The sequence below is a fragment of the Triplophysa rosa genome, linkage group LG23 (genome assembly GCF_024868665.1).
Source record: "Triplophysa rosa linkage group LG23, Trosa_1v2, whole genome shotgun sequence".
NCBI lineage: Eukaryota > Metazoa > Chordata > Actinopteri > Cypriniformes > Nemacheilidae > Triplophysa > Triplophysa rosa.
Window position 1 is genome coordinate 10,394,359 of NC_079912.1, and position 20,402 is coordinate 10,414,760.

The 20,402-nt window shown below is 38.7% G+C and overlaps 2 protein-coding genes across 3 annotated transcripts; one reads left to right on the forward strand and one right to left on the reverse strand.

Annotated features, from left to right (window-relative positions):
- Positions 1–997: 997 nt before the first annotated feature.
- myca (MYC proto-oncogene, bHLH transcription factor a) lies at positions 998–3,859 on the reverse strand. Its single transcript, XM_057322530.1, has 3 exons — positions 3,571–3,859; positions 2,522–3,156; positions 998–2,008 (listed from the first exon to the last, which is right to left on the reverse strand). Exons 2-3 carry the CDS (start codon positions 3,147–3,149, stop codon positions 1,410–1,412), a joined length of 1,227 nt encoding a protein of 408 aa, XP_057178513.1. The 5' UTR covers positions 3,150–3,156; positions 3,571–3,859; the 3' UTR covers positions 998–1,409.
- Positions 3,860–6,195: 2,336 nt separating this feature from the next.
- Positions 6,196–20,309, forward strand: ankha (ANKH inorganic pyrophosphate transport regulator a). Of its 2 annotated transcripts, none has more exons than XM_057323267.1 (12): positions 6,196–6,605; positions 8,695–8,911; positions 9,202–9,320; positions 9,775–9,822; positions 11,740–11,910; positions 12,099–12,233; positions 12,329–12,421; positions 13,275–13,367; positions 15,366–15,495; positions 15,575–15,698; positions 18,042–18,141; positions 18,519–20,309. In XM_057323267.1, the coding sequence occupies exons 1-12, from the start codon at positions 6,504–6,506 to the stop codon at positions 18,684–18,686; spliced, it is 1,500 nt and encodes a 499-aa protein (XP_057179250.1). In that variant the 5' UTR covers positions 6,196–6,503; the 3' UTR covers positions 18,687–20,309. The 2 variants fall into 2 exon arrangements, with proteins under 2 accessions (XP_057179250.1, XP_057179249.1); XM_057323266.1 differs by having other exon boundaries at positions 6,197–6,605; positions 9,775–9,858; positions 18,519–20,308.
- The last annotated feature ends 93 nt before the right edge of the window (positions 20,310–20,402 follow it).

Below are 20,402 nucleotides of genomic sequence, written 5' to 3' on the forward strand. Positions count from 1 at the left end.
GCCACTCCGTCTCGAGCCCTTTTCCATGTGCTCGGAGCATGCGCTCCGCGGCACGCGCTGCGTACAGTCAGATACAGTCGGTGACGTCACGCTGCCCTAAAACAGCGCTGACGGGGGAAATCACGGCAGTGCAAACTGATCCACGCAAAACGCAGTTTGCAAACGCCATATTTTCCAGAGAGTGTCAATACTGAATGCGTGCTGTGACAAGCGCGGTCCTTAAAGGATGCACGAATCGTCTATGGAAGCTCAGACGTGCCTCTCACAAGTCTCTGCCAAATATAACGCACTGCCGTTTTTTGCCACACATGCGTCCACATTCATACCTGCAGTGTTGCATGCTGCACTGATTTGAGAGTGGTTTTCAGCATCTCATTCTCAGTGAATAAACCCCTCACACACGCATTAGCAGAACTTTGCCACATGCATGACAGATGCGAACCACATGAACCCAAATTCTACACTAGATTGAGGACTGTTGCATGTGAGTCAGCTCTACACGGTGGGTGTGGCACTATATGGTTAATCACCTGTAAATAGTTTATCTTGCTGTCAAATTCCTCTCTGCTAGGTTTCCAGGCAACAGTGACAAATAATCTTTGCATTTACTCTCATTTTTAGGCTTTGGTGATCATTTGAACGCCAAGCATGAGTGTCTTTTGTGTGGGGTATGTATAGCGATGAATGGCTGTGTATTTTTCTCTGTGAATCATGGATGCCTGCCAGCAGTTGCAGTAACAGATTGCATGTTACATGGGTGACAACTTAGGTAAACTGACCTTTATGACTAATAATAATTAACATGACGTGGAAAACAGGCTTAGAGCATATTTTGGCAAAGCAAGGCAAATATTTAATCTCTAGAATCGAGACCTGTCAAAGTCTCTTTGAAAAATAGAATAGAATCGGCCTAGTATAGACAGAAAATCTTTTGTGTTTGTTTGTGTGTGTACAAGTTCACTGCTTTTGAAGTGTAAAACAGAGACGAAGAGTCAAGTTCCGAAAGAAATGCATTTATGATTAGGAATCGTGAAAACATGAAAAAACCACATAGTGAAACAAATATATGGCTGATGAGAACACATAGCTGATACAGATCCAAAAATACCTTTCTTAGGAAAATTAATCCGTTATATACAAAAACATATAAAACAAATTTTACTTTAGGGTTGTGTGTCCCCATATTTTCTTATTTTATTAATAAAAATAAATGACTTAAATACAAATTATTTTATTTAACCACTTTAAATTGGAAACTGTGGCAGTTTTGAACATTGAAAAAACTGACAATAGTCAAAAGAAAAATGCATTGAACATGCAACATCACAACTATACACAGAAACAGTCCTTAACTTGCATAAAAAAGCTGGGGGGGGGTTGTGTCTTTAAAGTCTTTTCAACTTGATTCATTAATGTGAACTCCGCAGCTGATGCAGCCTGTTCTTTAACTGTTCACTTTTTCGCCTCAGCTGTTCTTTGATTGACAGCAACCTCTGTTCATCCTTCTGCATGCTGTGGATGCATTCTGTCGCTTTCTTTAGGATCACCACTTTGGCGGCTTTCTCGTTATTCGCAACATCAGGGATCTCGTCCCGTAGCGCGAAAAAGCTGAGCTTGAGTTCGTTTCTGCGCTGGCGCTCCAGTACATTGTGAGTCCTGCGTTTGTCGTTGTCCTCTGAATCTGACGTCCGTGGACTCGTGCACTTGCGTTGTTTCGCGTGCCTGTTGCTGCTGACCACTGCGCTGGCCTCCAGCCGTAGCCTCTTGACGGCGGGCTGCTCGTGCCGCGTGGAGGGGTGGGCGGCATAGTTGTGCTGGTGGGTGGAGACGTGGCAGCGCTTCAGGACCAGGGGACTGGGATACCTCAATTCGGACACCTCGGTCTCGCTTCTTTTGTGGCGCTTCTCTACCGTCACCACATCAATTTCTTCCTCTTCTTCTTCCACCTCATCCTCTTCTTCTTCTTCCTCCTCCTCTTCTTCTTCTTCCTCCTCCTCCTCTTCATCATCTGCAATCAAATAATAAAGAGAAACAGTAAATTACAGCGCAAAACTTTTGTTGTTTTGAATTCCCCGTATGGTAAAGCTGTGGGAATATAATGGAATTTGGCAAATGACTTTCCACAAAGGGCGGTGTGGGGGGAATCTCTGCATTCCAGTTCCCGCCCACTTTTCCCTCTCAGCTGATATTTGAACACTGCAGCCTTTCCTACAGTTCTGATTTGTCTCGAGGCTGGGGGTCCAGCAGGGAGGGTGTGGAGAAAGATTATCCAACTACCACTTGCACCGATCCCCCATTGCAAAACTGCACGCTTTCATCAGTCTCCGAAAAAGGACAAAGTCCCAGCACACCTCCCATAACTGCCATTACAAGGTCGTGGATAGTAAATTGAGGGATTTGGAGGGCAAATCTAACCCTTGCATGCAGTAACCCACTAAACAAACCACTATCATGCATTTGGTAAAGTATTTCTAAATAAAAATATGAATAATGACAATAAGGTCACGAACGCAAAACACACCTGAATCACTCCCACTGCTGCTCGAGCTGTTCGGTGGGGTGTCCAATACCAGCATGGGCTGTGATGGGGCAACCTTGCAGGATTTAGGTGACTCGGTTAGAGGATAAGGGAACACCACCGACGGGTCTATGCATTCTGATGCAGATGTGCTCAGATCCTGCAAGTAACTCGCATTGAGACGATTTGAGGCGCTATCCGTACTGTCCGACAATAATTCCTTTCTGGCAGCGTGCAGGGACGCCAGTCTCTCCGAAACCACTTTCTCCAACTTGGCGGCGGCGGAAAAGCCGCTCCACATGCAATCCTGGATGATGATGGACTTGATGAAGGACTGGGAGTAGTCCGCATCGCAGATGAAGCTCTGGTTCACCACGTCGTCCCCCAAAAACTCGCTGACCATCTCCAGCTGGTCCGCGGTGGAGAGCGACTGTCTCCGGCTGGGCGAGAGGGGCGGCGTGGGCAGCAGCTCGAATTTCTTCCAAATGTCCTCGCTGGGAGCCGGAGGTTGAGTCTGTCCTTGTTGCTGATGATAAAAATCCTCATCGTCGTTGTCGAAGTAGAAATAGGGCTGGATGGAGTCGTAGTCGTAATCGTAGTTTTTATACGCCAAACTCGCACTCACCGGCATTTTGACACTGGCGAAGAAAACGAGATCAAATTATTATAACGCGCGAGAGACAGCGTTCAACGACATTATTACAAAGTGCACAGGTTTGGTTTGTGGATAAAATGTATAAAACGAGTTTAAATGCGTTTGCAAGATCCATTAGAGTTTGTGGATATGACTAGACACAGCAGACATCAAATGCACATGAATGTCAACATGTGTAGAAATGGGAGCGACTAACGTTACACCTTGAAGCCGGTGTGTTACAACCAAAACATTTAAACGCATCTTTGCTTTCACAAAGCAGCAACTCTTAGAAACCTTGGCAGACTAACATGCAGCCTTCCTAAATCAGCAATGTCTGTAATATTAACAGCCAAAAAACACAAATGTGCTTAAAGTCTTCAAGAGACATGCAAAATAGAACATTCTGGATTCTTACCGTGTATTAACAAATGCAGTTTCAGAATGGTTGAGTTGTAGACTCGACGCAAAGAAAATATGCAAAAATACAAGGAGCAAGTAATATCCAATAATTTCCTCCGTTCCCTTGCAGCATAAGTGAAGTCAGAGTCGTGGTCTAATGCCAGGGGATGTGTAATGTGATTAACAGTACGCACTCGTTCGCCTCTCAGATGCTGGACAGACTGATAGTTTGTGTGACAGTTGCAGGATGAATAAGTTCAGCAGCTCCTGCGAGCTGAATAGTGCCCACTGACTGACGTTGACTGCGTAGTTTTCCCGCCAAACGCAAACAAACTCGTTGAACGAGTTAAAGTGTAAAACGCATTTTTGGGCCCATAGGTCGATTGTAAAAAAAACATAACCACTTCTGCGAAAACATAACTGTTTAATAAGTTAGCGATTGTGTTGGATTTAATGTCTGAATTCGTTAAAAGAGGGACTAGTTTCCGCGGAAGGATCGATATGTCAGTGGAACAATGTGGGCGGGGTTTAAACCTCCTTGACGTTAGGGAGTGGTGGAGCATTTTATGGTTAAGGAGTGACAGCATGGTTAGTGGAAACACAAGTAGGTTTAGGAGCCGACGTGAATATATGGATAAGAGGTCATGCAGTTGCAAAACAAGAATAATACAATACAAACTACTGCTATAATACTGCTATAATACTGCTATTATAATATTGGTCAAAATAAGTTGCAGACACAGTATAGTGTCCACTGCAACGGGAAAGAAGTGATATTTTAACGTCAGTGGGCTAAATAATGCAAATAATAAAATGAAATTCACGAATTAGGATTTCTGTGTGATGTATACACGGGGAATTTCTTTTCCATGAATAGTCTATTTTTAAAAGCCTTCCGAAATAATTAATTCATGTCATTTAGGGGAAAGTGGGATTGAACCTAGTTACATTTCAGTCTTTCACTTAATATAAGTATTATTATTTCGACTGAAATATCAACAGTTATCCCTGGCTGGGACTATATATTTTGTGGCTGTAATTCAGAAGCAGTCCGAAAGAACAAAACACTGTAGTTGTACTGTCAAATGTTACTGTTTTACCATTTCGCCCTGTATTGTATTTAAAGACACGTGAACAGAGAACTAGTGCCGCTGTGGTCCCTGAGACCAATGAAGGCAGGACTTCAAAGGATTTTACTCATGCGGAACAGATTTTAAAGCTGCATTGGTATGTTGCGCCATCTGCTGTTACATATTATGAATCAGAATCAGAATCAGAAGAGCTTTATTGCCAAGTGTGCTTGCACACACAAGGAATTTTCTTTGGTGTTGGAAGCTTTTAGTACAGACATTCAACACAATGACAATACAATATAATACGATTTAGAGTCTAAAAGATTCTAAATTGTGCATATATAAAATAAAGACTATTTTACAGAAAATGGGGGATAATAACATATAAGAGACATTGTACAGGGTAGTATATAGTAGAATAAACATATTAACAGATTGTATGTACACTTGTGNCAGACATTTAACACAATGACAATACAATATAATACGATTTACAGTCTAAAAGATTCTAAATTGTGCATATATAAAATAAAGACTATTTTACAGAAAATGGGGGATAATAACATATAAGAGACATTGTACCGGGTAGTATATAGTAGAATAAACATATTAACAGATTGTATGTACACTTGTGCAAATGGATAATTTAGTAAGTAGAGGTAGTGTTATATACATGTATACATAAGATGTGGATATAATAAGGCACAGTAGTGCACACTATAGGAGTAGTGGAAGTGGAATATTGCTCTTAAGGAGCAGTTATCTGTTTAGGAGGGAGATTGCCTGGGGGAAGAAGCTGCTTCTGTGTCTGGAAGTCCTGGTGTTTGGTGCTCTAAAGCGCCAGCCAGAGGGCAGCAGATCAAAGAGTTTGTGTGCTGGGTGTGTGGAGTCAATGATGATTTTTCTTGCCCTGTTTTTCACTCTGGAATCGTACATACCGTGATAAAATAAAATAATGTATTTTTTATCTTGTTTAGTAAAAATATTAAAAAAAATTAATTTTGGGGGATTATTAAATATCAATGTTTTTAGATGTAGTTAATTATAAAAAATACAAAACATTACTTGTGTCGCATTTTAACATTCTAATATGTCAATGAGCTTCCTGAAAAAGAAACGGTTTATGCAAATATAAATGATTTAATTCGCTACACTGACTTAAATACAATATAAAATAGCCTACTCAATAAAAAGTAAATGAAATACTCACATTTATTTTATTCTGGGTGTGTTTGTGTTTTATATAGAAGAAAATTAACAAATCTGTGTTTCGGGTATTAGAAAAAGTAGATGAAAAAGTTTCAGCTGTCACCGGTCTCCTAGACAAACATCCACCAGGGGGCAGCAGAGATTCATTAAGTAGACCTGTGGCGAAGCATTTAAATATATTATTAAAACATTTTTTACATGTACTTCTATCTGAAATGTATTAGTACACACAGTAAAGTATAATAATAAATAACCCAAACGAGTATACAATTTCGTTTGATTTAAAAAGCGCATGACGTAAACATCTGGAGAAGGAATGTGTTGTGACGCCCCACGTGTGTCTGCGCTCTGCACGAGAATAAATAAAACAGAGACACGCTCACAGCCGACACAGTCCTTCAGCCTGGCATGTTTCAAGTCTCATACTAAAACGCAGAACTATGGCAGTGTCAGACATCCGCCTTTTGTGAGCATTCACTTGCGAATACATGGCACGATGAAATGACTATGAAATGTTTAGGTGACCTTCTTATGTCTCCTCCTGCACGGATGCGCTCGGAATAACAGTACAGATGACACAATGACTCCACTCTTTCCAGTTTAACTTCAGACAGTGGTGAGACTGGTGCCGATAACTGTTACTCTTCAGCGAATGCCTTGAAAACACATGATCAGTATGGACTGTCTTACACGAACTGCGTACTGGCCACTTATTCGCTTTCTGCTGCCACTGGCCATTACTAATATAGCCATTGACTTCGGAGAACAGGTAAGATGAAATTATTCCGATTTTGACTGTATCACATATTATGGCAAGCAACTTGATTTGTACTGGAGGAACAGTAGGCGATGTTGTGGTCAAATTCAAATACACAATTAATATGGTCTGACCATAGAGATTGTAATGAACGTCCGATATTGGGTGTTGTGGTGTAGTGGACACCTGTGTTGGTTTTCAGAACAGGTTCAGATCCAGCAAGGAAGGAACCATGAACTATCATAGTATCCTTGGGCAAATAACTTGAACTCTACTTAAATTAGATTGTCCTTGTACAGTAGTACGAAGTCACTTGGGGTAAAATGATTTACTAAGAGGTATGTGCCAGTTTTATCTTGATGTTTGTCTTCTTTAGCATTGCGTTGGGAATGTTGGTTCAATCTCTGGCATCTCATCATACTAGATTTACAATAATTAAACACGAAAGGTTGATTTTTCAGACTGCAGTGGCTCTGAAAGAACATAATTTCTAAAGTGTTTATGAATATGGCCCTTACATAACATGGTACAATGACTGCCACTCCTTTCTAATGAAAAGGTGAAGTGAATTACAGGCTGAGATTTGACTGTTGAGTCAGAGGATAATTCGAATGTCAGTGTATCACTGTAACATGATGCATGCAGTGAAATATTTTTACATGTATGAATTGAGGGTGCATTTGGGGTACAGAAGTGCCCAAAAACCATTATACTGCCATGTAAGCAATGAAATTCGCACTCTTTATTGCGGTCAGAAATGCAAATCTAGACACATTAGGGAGCTTTTTTTTAGAATTGTTCATTTGATTATATCTCCGTGCAGTATGTCTGATCCGGCAAGATGCTTTTACACTCAAAAATAACTCTGCATCAGGGCTCAACTTTACTTGAACATAACATCGATTTTTTGAAATAGGCTACAGCATATTTATTGGAGGATCTATTAACAGAAATGCAATATAATATACATGATTTATATAATCTTCAGAGGTGTATAAAGACCTTACATAATGAAGCGTTGTGTTTTTATTACCTTGGAATGAGCTATTTCTATCTATACATTGAATTCACCATGTTGTTTCTACGGTAGCCCTAAATGGACAAACTGCTCTACAGATGGCGTTTCGTAAATATGTTATCTCCTTCAGCAAAGAAGCGAAAACGTGACGACATCTTAGTTCTGTGTCAGCCACCGTAGGGAAGGTTGAGCGGTGGAGTGAGCCGTTGGTTGCAATTAGCAACCTCACCACTAGATACCGCTAAATTTCACAAACTGGACCTTTAAGAGACGTCTGGCAAGAAACTGAACGTTTCAAAAGGTTTAGTAGTGGAGATAACGCGGAGATTCGTAAAAAATCAGGCTTGACCAGTGGGTCAGGTCTGGCTGTACAGAATGTAGCTGCTAGTAGTTAACAATTTGCATGAAGAGTTCGACTGAATTATGCTGTTGTAGTTAATTCAGCTTTGCAGAAAGACGGTTTTAACATTAGCATGAGTTAACATTAGTTTTTAGGTTCTTTTTACATTCAGCCATGTACTGTGGTCTGTTTCCTTACATTTGTCAAGGTGACAGTGACGGTCTTATTGGGTATGTGTGCATATGAATGAGAGGAGAGTGGTAAGGATTAGTCTTATGTAACCCTGTGAGTGTATTTATAGGAGCAGTTTTATTATCTCTCTTGTACTTGCTGTTATAGGCCTTTGCACAAATAGCTAAAAATGGAATTTCAACGTACATATTCTCGCCTGCAACCTTGTTTTGTCATCTTACTATCTGTTCATTGTATTACTTACTGTATGTATTTCTATAATAAACAACACACATCCTCACAAACACACAATACATTTTTTTAGAGGTAAAGGACTGCCAAAAAGCAAACTGTTTCTAGACATTTTGTCAGGTTTTTCCACCGAACACAACATTTGAGTCATAATGCATTTAATACTAGTATAGCATTTACAGGTTCTTTCTGAGGAAAGCATTACTAATACTGTTGCTCATGCTTTAGGTTCATCTCTGTTTTCTGCAGAAAACTCTAGTTGCTCTGTACTTTCAGCTTAAAATCAGACAATAATACTTTACCCCTGGTTATGTTTGCAGGCTCTGAACAGGGGTATAGCTGCTGTGAAGGAGGACAGAATGGAGATGTTGGCCAGCTATGGTCTGGCATACTCACTCATGAAGTTCTTCACGGGTCCAATGAGCGACTTCAAAAATGTTGGACTCGTGTTTGTCAACAGCAGAAAAGACAGAACAAAGGCCATCCTGTGCATGGTCGTGGCAGGAATCATTGCTGTAGTGCTTCATGTCCTTATAGGTGTGTCTGTTTTTAAAGAAAATTTTCATGATTCAAACATAATTAATAGGACAGTAAGCAAATAATCCACTCTTAAAAAAAACCTTGCAGAAAAAAACCTTCTAACTGGGGAATCAAAAAACCCCAAAATGTACAAGAATTTATATGCCCTTTTTTGACACTTTGCGAATGCATTTCCACATCCAGTTGCTTTATAAGAAAAGAAAAGAAAAGAAAAGAAAAGAAAACCGTATGTGTACTCTAATCAAAACACTGAAAACAATAAATAATTATTGTAAAAATTTCCCTAGCTTACACGGATCTGGGCTACTACATTATAAATAAGCTCCATCATGTGGATGAATCAGTGGGAAACAAGACGAGAAGGGCTTTTTTGTACCTGGCAGTATTTCCAATATTAGATGCAATGGTAAGTGTGAAGCTCTATTAATAATCTGTACAGGGTGAGAGAGGTTAAAAATGTCTGACCAGACGATTACAGGTATCACATAACACCTTACTGCAGCGTACACTTTGACTGGCTTACTGCATATACTATACACACATTACCCTACATTATTAATGCCACAATATGTATTGCATAAATTGAAACCATAAAGTTGTATCACATGATCTGCCAGTGAGCGATATCCAATTATTTTAGTAATAAAATTAATTCAAAATGATTGCATTTTTATTCTGTTTATTCCATTTTTATTTTTAATTGCTTCATATTACTGTGTGTCTGGTTCATCAGACTGAAAGGAAAAGTTAAGGCCACCTTGCATTATGGAAACATGGTATTCTCAATAGTGGGTTTAGTTGATACTTTTGGTTTCTTGGATTTGTCTTTTGATTGTATCTTGTTTTTTATTTCCTCAAAGGCGTGGATTCATGCTGGCATCCTCTTAAAGCACAAGTACAGCCTGCTGGTGGGTTCTGCCTCCATTTCTGATGTTGTTGCACAGGTAACAATAACAATGTTAATTGTTAAATAATAAACATAAAACAGTGCGATGATTGACAAGAGACAAGAGCGCTAAAGAACGTTTGTTAATAAGAAAAATGATACATTTACATTTATGCTTTTGGCAGACGCTTTTATTTGTGCAAGAAGTTATAATTTCTTCTTTCAGTGTAAGTGAGTTTGTCTTTGTTTTACTCTTATGATGTTGTGATTTCATAAAATATGAACCACAAACTAAAAATGTTTGAAAGTAAGGGGAAAATCCAAAGGTCTTTTATTTATTTGTGTTATAATGTATGTTATCCGTCTTATTTCGTTTTTCAATAAAAGTTTTATTATAAATTTTCAGTAAAAGTATGTTTAACATAGGCTTCTATTTTATTGTTATGTTTTCATTAAATATTAATGAACCACAAACTAAGAATTTGTTTTAAAGTAAGTGGGGAAAAAACTAAAACTGTCTGTTTATTTCTGTTATACAATGCATTTTGATAATAATTTCGTTTTAATAATAATTAATAATGTTGGAGGAAAAGGGAATAATCTAAATGTCTAACATTGAAGATCAAAATACTGTAAGTTTATTATTCACTGGGAACATTTCCTCACCAGCACATCTCTAATGGGCTCTAATAACTCGATTGTTACTTATATTTGGGATATTTAAATAAGTTTTATTGTTTAAAACTAGACAAGCTTTTTTGAATTAAAGGTATTAAATTTCAAAATTATTGGTTATATAACTTAAGTGAAACTTACCAAAACTGATCTCGCATACCCCTCAGAAAAGGTGCAGTTGCTCCCGTGACCACCTGTTATAATAAAAAAATATTAAACTTCTTTCAGAAGTCAGAAATTAATGAAGCCTATAATTTAGCCATAAACATTCAACCTAACCGTAAATAACTGTATTTGTGCATCTGAATAAAAAACAATAAAGTGCTTTACTGTTTTTTTCTGTAACACTGTACTTTTTAAATAATTAAATACTGTGTTTTCAAAATTGACAAGCACTTTTTAATACTTTTTATTGGTTAGATATTTCCAAAACCCAGTGACAAACATAAAGGGTGACTACTAATGATTTATGGCAAAAAGTAAAAAAATCACAAAATATGGGCATACAAGGTTTTTAGAAGGACAGCAGCTAAATTTAAAAAATTGAAGCATTAAAAATACGCCTGTGGCTATAGACCGTTTCATCAGACGCGCGCCTGGAGTGCCATTAACTTCCGGTCTATGTTTGTTTATCGGTCTGGTTAGTGTCTTAATTATATTAAAATTTATATTTAATTTATGTTAATATTAATTTATCTTATTATTTTATTGTATAATAATTGTATTAAATAAACGATTTGTCGAATCTTAATTTTATTAAATAAACAATTTGTTGAATGGGTCCTGTATTTTTGTCGCATTTAAAGAAAACGTATGGGACATTGACATCTAGCGCTTGAGCTTGGTATCGCAGTCTAAATTCAAAATATTGGAGAGGCAAGTTTTCCAAGTAACGGTTCTTCTGGGTTTCTTTTACTTGTTATCAGAAATAATCTACAGGCACTCTTTGCGTATGTGTACCGGATGCGCATGCACATGCAGTAACGTGTGTTTATGTTGTTGCTTTGAAACCGTCTATAGTGCTATATACACATACTGGTGGATTAACCATTATAGGAACAGAATACCCTTTTGGTAATCACCAGTACTATTAGTTTAGCGCACCTGTGAAACAAACCTTACATTGGGTGGTGGTCTAATAAATAAAAAAAGGTAGCAGTTACCTTAAATGAAATAAATAAATGAAAATAAAAATAACAGGTACATCACATGTTTAAGACTGATTCATTTTTTTCTAACATTTCTTTGATCTCTCTTCCTGCAGATAATATTAGTGGCAATCCTTCTCCAAAGTAACCTGGAGTGTTTAGAACCTCTTCTTATTCCCATCCTCTCTCTGTATGTGGGAACTCTAGTGCGCTTCACTATCGTTGGACTGGGCTACTACTGTAACGTCCACAACAGCATCCCTGAATCAATCAGCATCGATCAAGGGGTATATTTATCAAACAGCTACACTCCACAATCCACCGTGCAGATACTTTATAGAATTTATAAAAGAAAAACATCTTAAAAAAAAGGTTTTTAAAACATGCTAGCTAGTTTTCGTTTCCCTTTGCATCCAATTTATTGGATTTTCATACATTTTTGCTACAGTAGTGTATGTGTGGTTGTCATTTCCAGGGAGATGCCACAGTAAGAAGTATGCTTAGTTTCTGGTGGCCGCTCGCCCTCATTTTGGCCACCCAGCGCATCAGCAGACCCATCGTTAACCTGTTCGTCTCTCGGGACCTTAAAGGCAGTGCAGCATCGACTGAAGTAAGCAACGAACGATGGGCGTCGGTACGTGGGACGGTCATCATAACACAAGACAAACTGTTCTAACTATAAGAATTGTTGGTGTGTGTTGCTAGGCGGTTGCTGTCCTCACAGCCACATATCCCGTTGGTCACATGCCCTACGGCTGGTTAACAGAGCTACGAGCCATCTATCCAGCTTTCGATAAGGTGGGTGATCTGTTTTTCTCAGGCTATTCAATATGGGCGAGATCATGACATGTCATTTTGTTACTTACCAGAAAGGGTTTTTTCTATTGTGAGGCAGCGAAACCTGTTTTTTTGGTGCGGCGGGCATGAATGATTCTTCAAATCGTGCAGCCTGTTGAGGAGCTAAACAACCATTTAGAACATGTTAGCAATTGCATAGCAGTGGCTTGGCAAGCACCACGGACATCCAAGCATTGCCACAGCGAGTTTTGCACAGGCAAGCACCACACACTTTCTCAAGAATCTTGTCTAACCTGCTGTATCACTGTCTTTTTATATAAAGAGCTTGTTTCTTTCATTTTAAACCTGACCTCAGCAACACATTTTGGGTTGAGGCTTTGGAACGTTCTTTAGTCAACACCTAAAACAAGTGTTCCACGTCCTTCACATCTGCAGTTACATACTAGTCGAAAATTCGGTGCCAGTGGTTTTAAAAGTCTTACCAAACCAGATTTAACTTGTTCGGGTTTTGCTCCCTATTGCTTGTAGACGTAGCCAATGTCACCTCTCTGTGGCTGCAAGAGCCGTCATGTTTTCATTGAGTTTAAGCGAAGGATTTAGGTTACCGAGATCTTGTTTGTGACATTAAGCACTGTATTTACAGACTCTAGTGCTCTGTGTTCTTCTGACAGCTTGGTTTTTGTGCTTTGTTGTGTAGATTCATGTCACGTGTGGTGTTGAATTAAAAGCATTGCTTTGCCTTTTGTTTTTATTTTTATTTTAAAACCGTTTTTTTCCACACAAGCAGGATACACTGTATTTGTTTATTTTGTTTGTTGGTTGCTAGATCTGAATTTGTACTTATGTTTAACAGAATACTCCAAACAACAAGTTAGCCGCTGGTCAGCAGGTCACCAAATCCCACATCAAGAGATTTACTCTCGGCTGCTTTCTGCTTTCTTTAACGGTAAATCTTTACAAACCATTTCAATGATTATGTATAATATGGCTTGCTAGCTGACAAATATCATGTCTTTTCAAACTCAAGATTTTGGGTTAAACTTTTTACATTTAAATATCACCTCTCAAATGCGCGTGAACCAGAGGCCAGAGTAGACGCTATCCTATTGGCTGAAAACGAAAAATACCACGTTTTTTTATCACACAAGAACATTGTGTGAAATCAAATAAAACTGTTTTCCCGAGATGTGCAGACAAACTGTGTATCCATGCTGTAAACGGACAAACATCATAAGCCTGTTTTTAATGCTGTCCATGTCATTTGTTTTCAATCGCGTGACTTGTAGATGCTTGTTTGGTAATTATCAGATGGAGGATTGAATTAAATGGCAATGAGCAGGACATGTTGGCAGATGTTTCACACCCTCTCTACAGAATGAGAATCTCACACCTGCACCACCAGTGAAGTCGACCTTAAAAACAGCCTGAAGATGTTTGGCTGCTCTCCTGGCTGCTCTCTTGTTTCATGATGATAGTGAAGAAAAACAAGTAATCTGACATATAATAGAATATAATTTCTGTAAACAAACAGAAGATTGCCTCAGTTGGGTTTATATACCAAAATACAAAAATGCTTCAAATGCACAGGTCTAACCTCGAAAACCCTCAAACTTCATAGTTTGCCTTTATAAGCCAGGTTAAGTTTGCATTGATGTTCTGGTCTGTGTTACACGTTTTAAGGCTGGAAATACATGCCAAACTACACACCCATTGGCAAAGCTTGTTCAGGGTGTTTGTTTTGGTTTGCGGGTTGTGTGAAAAAGTAGGCTACTCTACTCTTTAAAGATTGGCATCTGTGTGAATTTTACTAGCTCAATATTTGTGGCCAGGACCGGGGGTCAGGAAAGACAGAGTTAACCTGATCAAATGTGGAGGATATCACACTGTAAACAAGTACATCAGGCCTGCGCAGATTCAATTCTTGTGCCAAAAGCGGGGAATGGCCATTGGGAGGATGTCAAACAGACTTGGCGTGAGAGAATTGCATAATCCGATCATACTGGAATCTCTTTCAACAAGGCACAAACACGCACATCCAAAATAACAATCCACATTACAAAATAAGCGCTTGACGTAATGCATGTGACGTGCACATTTGTGTTTCAATTTAAATGCACTTTTGATTTTTGAAACATGAACAAGTGATTCTGCTCTGGTTTTAAAGGGGTGGTGCAACGGTGTGTCATGCATTCTGACTTCTTTACAATGTTAAACCTGCTGTCTTCTCATGCTTAACATGGTCATTTACATTTTTTATGCATTTGGCAGACTCTTTTATCCAAAGCAACTTACATTGCATTATGCTATACATTTGTTTGTAATTATGTGCTATCCCCTGGGATCGAACCCATGACCTTGGCGCTGTTAGCACCAGGCTCTTACCACTGAGCTACAGGAAAGCTAACAACTGGTCAACTTGTCAAAAACCGAGTTGGGCGTATTACGTTGTATTTCTGTGCTCGATACACTCCCCCAGCGATTGTACAGGTTTCGGAAAGTTTTTTTGAACATATAAAACTGTTTCGTAACAATTTTTCGTAGTCCCCTATTGGACAATTCTCCCGGAAAAGCATGCGGCACGCCCACGCGGCAGCAAGGAGAGCAGGAGAAGGAGCATGCGCAGACGTCACTTTCACTTGTGTGCAGGAAAGAGAGAGAGAACATACATTCGCGAAGTTCAGGTGTTTGTTTGTTCACTGCATTTGGGTGATGAACGTTATATAAACGGTGGATATGACGCTGGATTTGGAGATTGTTTGAAACTGATATATGGAGCCGTCCCAGCATTAAAATATGCCGCACATAAATGTGATCAAACTAAATACTCTTCGAAGATACGAAGTATGCAATACTACTCTATAGGTACTCAAGATTAATACGAGATTGTCAGAAACCTCGTGTGTTAGGGCTGCTTTAAAATAATGTATTGTTGTGTGATTCTCAGCTTTGTTTCATTATATTCTGGACTCCTCGTGTCTCGGAGCTCATCTTGGTTCATGTCATTGGAGTCGACCTGGAATTTGCACAACTGTGCATCATTCCACTAAGAATATTTTCCTTTTTCCCTTTTCCAGGTACAATTAGATTATTGTTTGATAAAATGTCCATTTCATTGCCTATCATATGATGTGATGTTTTGTTTGTGTTATGCAGTGACGGTTCGAGCTCAGATGACGGGCTGGTTAATGACATTGAAGAAAACCTTTGTGTTGGCGCCCAGTTCTGTCCTTCGCATTATTGTGCTCATCACAAGCCTTCTGGTTCTGCCTTATTTGGGGTCAGTACACAACACAAGAGCCACGCCTCACTGTCTGTGACATCATTACCTGTCTAGGTTCACATCTGATGCTAAACAAAGCACGCAGATTACAGAATTGCAGAGGTGTAGTACTTGAGTGTTTTTACTCTCAAGGATCAAGCAAATTTACTTGATCAGTGTTCATTTTACTTCCATACGTTATAAAGCGTAGCATATGTCATACTTTTTACTCAACTACATTTGATAAATACAAAAATCATAGTACTTTCCTACTTTTACTCAAGTTATTGTACTCAAAAATTGTTTTACTTGAGTAAAAGTAAGGACCATTGTGTGATTTTTAGCGGCATCTTGTGGTGAGGTTGCAAATTGCAACAAACAGCTTGCTCCGCCCCTCCCTCCTCCCTTTCGAAGCACTATGGTGGCTGACACAGGACTAAATTGTTGTCACGTTTTCGCTTCTTTGCCGAAGAAGATTACGTATTTACGAAACATGTTTTGTAGAGCACTTCAGAGCCACAGAGTGTACTAAAGTGCTGTACAATTCCATACAGAAATACAATAGAAAACGAGTTTACATATTAGCAAAAGCCTCATCAAACAAATATGTCTTAAGGCGAGTTTTAAACATGATTTCAGAGGTAGGCATTCCACAATTTTGGAGCAGCGACTGAAAAAGCATGATCTTTGCTTTTTAAGCGTGAACGAGGAGTTTCAGGTGGCTTTCACACTTGAAGTTTAGTTCGGAACGGGGCGCGGTTTGCATGAAAAATCGCTAATGTGAAAGCTTTCAACCGAACCCGGCTGTGCACCTGGCTACCGAACCCGAGACTACCTGAAGGAGGTGGTCTGAGTTCGGTTGCTCTCGAACTGTGGCTCGGTTCTCATGAATATGAAAGCAACACGGACCCGGGTGCACACTTGATGAGGAAGAAAAGTGACCTGCGCATGCGTTTAAGCCGATTACTATGTATTTCCTTCAATAAAACACATGTAAGAGATGATAGTGTTGATGATTTACCTTGGATTCGAGCGAGAGTGCAGGCTGCATCGTATTTCTGCGTTGCGAGTGGAATCAGAGCGGCAGGTCAATGGTAATCCACTGTTTCCTCAAAATAGTCTGTTTGCAAGCAGCAGAAAGCCGTCTGCATGCAACGCGCATACAGTAAACCCAAATGTCATTTACTCTGCGCGCTTTATAGCACCAAATTAATAAAAACACAATATATTGATCCGTGTTTTGTTTTCTGTCATGCGCCGTGCACATTTTTGATGACGTTAGACGAACGCAAACGCACCAGGGTTTGACAGAATCAAGTTGAGTGTGAAACCAAACCAACAGCAACCTTGCTGCTGCATTTTGTACTTTTTGAAGGCGTGACATGAAGACTGGCTAACACCCAGATACAAAGCATTACAGTAATCCAGACGTGATGTGAATAAAAACATAATTATATAAGGTTTCTATGCTTCATTGTGTAAGGTCTTTATACACCTCTGAACATATAGTCATGTATATAATATCGCATTTCTGTCAATAGATCCTCCGAAAAAGTACACATTGGACCTTTAAGTATTAAATGTAAAAAAATATTTTCTGAAATGTAAATGTGGAGTAAAAAGTGTAATATAATGTAGTGAAGTAACATTTTCCCAAAGAAAAACACTTGATAAATGTACATAAAAAGGCTCAAATACTTTACACCTCCGCCACTTTGTGGTTATCTTTCTTATATTATATTACTTGTGGTTCTTTAATATCTTTCTCTTTCAAAAAACATCTGAAAAACTGCTCTAAGATATCAGTGTGCTGTATTCTCTGATCAAGTGTGTGAAGTAATTAGCTGTCATGCTGCATATCAATTTTGGAGAAAGTCTAAAAATATGCTAATCTGATTCCCCGTCTGCATCTGTTGAATGAATTATGACCCAGAGCTCCAAAACTAATGCAAACAGCTAGTTGTTTTACATGGGTTTGATGATCATCTGGTTTTCTGTTGAAGATAACAAACAATGATACATTGTGTGTCAATCTATTTGTTTGACTCAGAGGGGTAGTTTACCCAAAAATAGAAATTCTGTCATTAGTTGTCATTATTTTTCACCCTCATGTCAATCAAAACCTGTACAGTATATGGTGTTCTCAGTGGAACACAAAAGAAGATATTTTGAGAAATGTCTCAGTGGTTTTGTGTCCATACTGTATAGTGGAAGTCATTGGGGGTCGGTGTTGTTTGGTTCAAAACATTCTTCAAAATATCTTCTTTTGTGTTCTGCAAAGGGAAAAAAAGTCATACAGGTTTTGAATGAAATGAAAGGTTTCAGTTGAACGATCCCTTTAATGCTTTTGTCATTGTTCAGGGTACATGGTGCCACACTAGGAGTTGGGTCTTTACTGGCAGGATTTGTAGGAGAGTCAACCATGGTCGCAGTGGGTGCCTGTTTTGTCTACAGAAAACTGGTGAGGACCCATCTGACTTACAAATATTACAACTAGTATCACACATTTAAAGGTGAAATGTGTCATTTCTGCAGCATCATTGTTCATCCGTCTTCCAATTGTTGACCTTGATGACTGTTTGGTCAAGATGCTCAAACAGTCTGTGTCATTAACAAAGCATGCATACTTTCCAATATGTTTTCATACTAAAAATGTTTCTTAATTTGTAAAAAATGTAAGAACAGCACAATAATCGTGTGGTGACGTTTTTACTATTAAAAAGAATAAAAAAGTGTTTACCTGAGGGCTTTTCTGCCTGTCAAAAAAACAACCTATGCCAAAAGCTTACAATAGTCTCCGTGTATTAGTTTGTATTTTATTGCTGTCTATTTTTGCAGAAGAAAACCCCAGATGCAGATAGGGTTGTGGAGGAAGATAACTCCACTCCTATGAGTGAGGTCACTTCCCGGTTAGATGCGGCTGATGGGAATGAGAGGGAGGAAGGAGAAGAGGTAAACGAAGAAGAAGAAGATGAGAATGAGAGGATGAAAAGAGAAGATGAATGACTCAAAGGATGAAAAGTGAATGAACATCTATTTTTCATCAGAGAGGAATAAAGAAGTGGATATCTGGAGCGGTGCAATGTCCACACTGGATATGACTATTAATGGGTCATAAGTTATGTTGTGCAGTTTTGTTTATTTAATAGGACTAACATCTCTACCTTTCTACACTCTGCTTTGCATCCGAATTCCAGCTCGAATGAGGTAGAATAAGCAAATAATGACACATGCACGTCTACATCAAATGCACTCCTGCACTTATGGCAGTTTGCACTGTTATCTGTTTGCACTGAGGCAACTTTACACAGGAGCCTTCCAGAATTTCTGCAGCCTGTAAACATTTTTGCCAAATGTATACATTGTTGTATGCATCAAGATGTTTTCATGACAGAACTGTTCTCTGGTGAACATTGACCCCCTACGATGTCAGTTTTCCTTGGCCTTGAAGCGCACAATACACAAGTCTACTATGAGCTGTTGTACTGATGTGGGCACAGACTTTCAGGTTTTATATATTACAAATGATTTATTTTTGTATTCAGTATACATGAAACCGTTCTAGTCAGAGTTTGTATACTTTGCAAATGTGTCAAAATGCTCTTTGCTACAGATGATGCTCTTCTGAATGGAGTATTTATTTGGGGTTTGAGAAAGCGTTAGCCCCTATCTAATAATCATTTCTGTTAATGCTGTCTACAGTAGAATTAGCCAAATTGGATGTTTGTTTTTCAACTTACTGGGACCATAATATTAGTCACAATTTTCATTTGTTTCAGTGGCACAGTAGGTCTTTGCATTGTACATGGACTGCACTTTCAGACGGTCTATCTTTCAGTTTTCTTAAGGGAATGTACCCAGATAACAAAGATAATTTATTTACTGTAATGTTGAATCAATGTTAAATTGGTTATTGATTAAACATTAAAGGGGTTATATGGCGCGAATATGTGTTTTTCTATGTCTTTGGTGTGTTATAAGTTGTCCATGCATGTATTAGACACGTAAAATTGCAAAAATTAAAGTGTCGGAACAATAGATGCATTCTATTTAAAAGCGAATGCTCACCCAGACCTGCCTGAAATTCCTCGTGTAACCACACCCCCACAAATCTACGTCAGTTCTTGGTATGATTTGACTAAGACCGTCCAAATGTATACGCTTGTAAGGTGGGCGTACCTGTCAGAACAATTGCGTTGGAATCTGATGTTCCAAATATGGTAAGAGGCGATACATTTCCGTTACACGCTTGCAGTATTCGACCAATCACTACGCACTGGTTAACTGGCCAATCATAGCACACCTCGCTTTTCAGAGCCATGAGCTTTGTAAAAAATCTGCACTTTTCAGAGAGGCGGAGCAAAGAGGAGATACAAACATGCACGGTGTTTCGAAAATACAGCGTTTTTGAACCTTAAATCGTTTATACACATTGTATTTCATCTAAAACAAATGATAATATTCATTTTAGCCGTGTCATATGACCCCTTTAAATCAATGGTACATTTACAATAAGGTTGTATTTGTTAACATTAGTAAATGCATTAGCTAACGTGAATTATCAAGGAACAATACTTACAGCGTTTATTAATGTCGGTTCATGTTTATTTCAGCATTTACTAATACATTTTTTAAATCACTATTAGTTAATTACCTATTAGTTATTAGTTAATGCAATTAACATAAATAATTGTACTGACACATGCTCAAGAACTATATTGC

Bases quoted from the DNA above. Each gene is read 5' to 3' on its own strand.
- myca (XM_057322530.1), bottom strand. From the start codon at position 3,149: ATGCCGGTGAGTGCGAGTTTGGCGTATAAAAACTACGATTACGACTAC. The intron at 2,009-2,521 runs GTGTGTTTTGCG...ATTTGATTGCAG, and splicing joins CAGCAGTGGGAGTGATTCAG to ATGATGAAGAGGAGGAGGAG.
- ankha (XM_057323266.1), top strand. From the start codon at position 6,504: ATGATCAGTATGGACTGTCTTACACGAACTGCGTACTGGCCACTTATT. The intron at 9,859-11,739 runs GTAACAATAACA...CTCTTCCTGCAG, and splicing joins TTTCTGATGTTGTTGCACAG to ATAATATTAGTGGCAATCCT. The intron at 12,422-13,274 runs GTGGGTGATCTG...TATGTTTAACAG, and splicing joins TCTATCCAGCTTTCGATAAG to AATACTCCAAACAACAAGTT.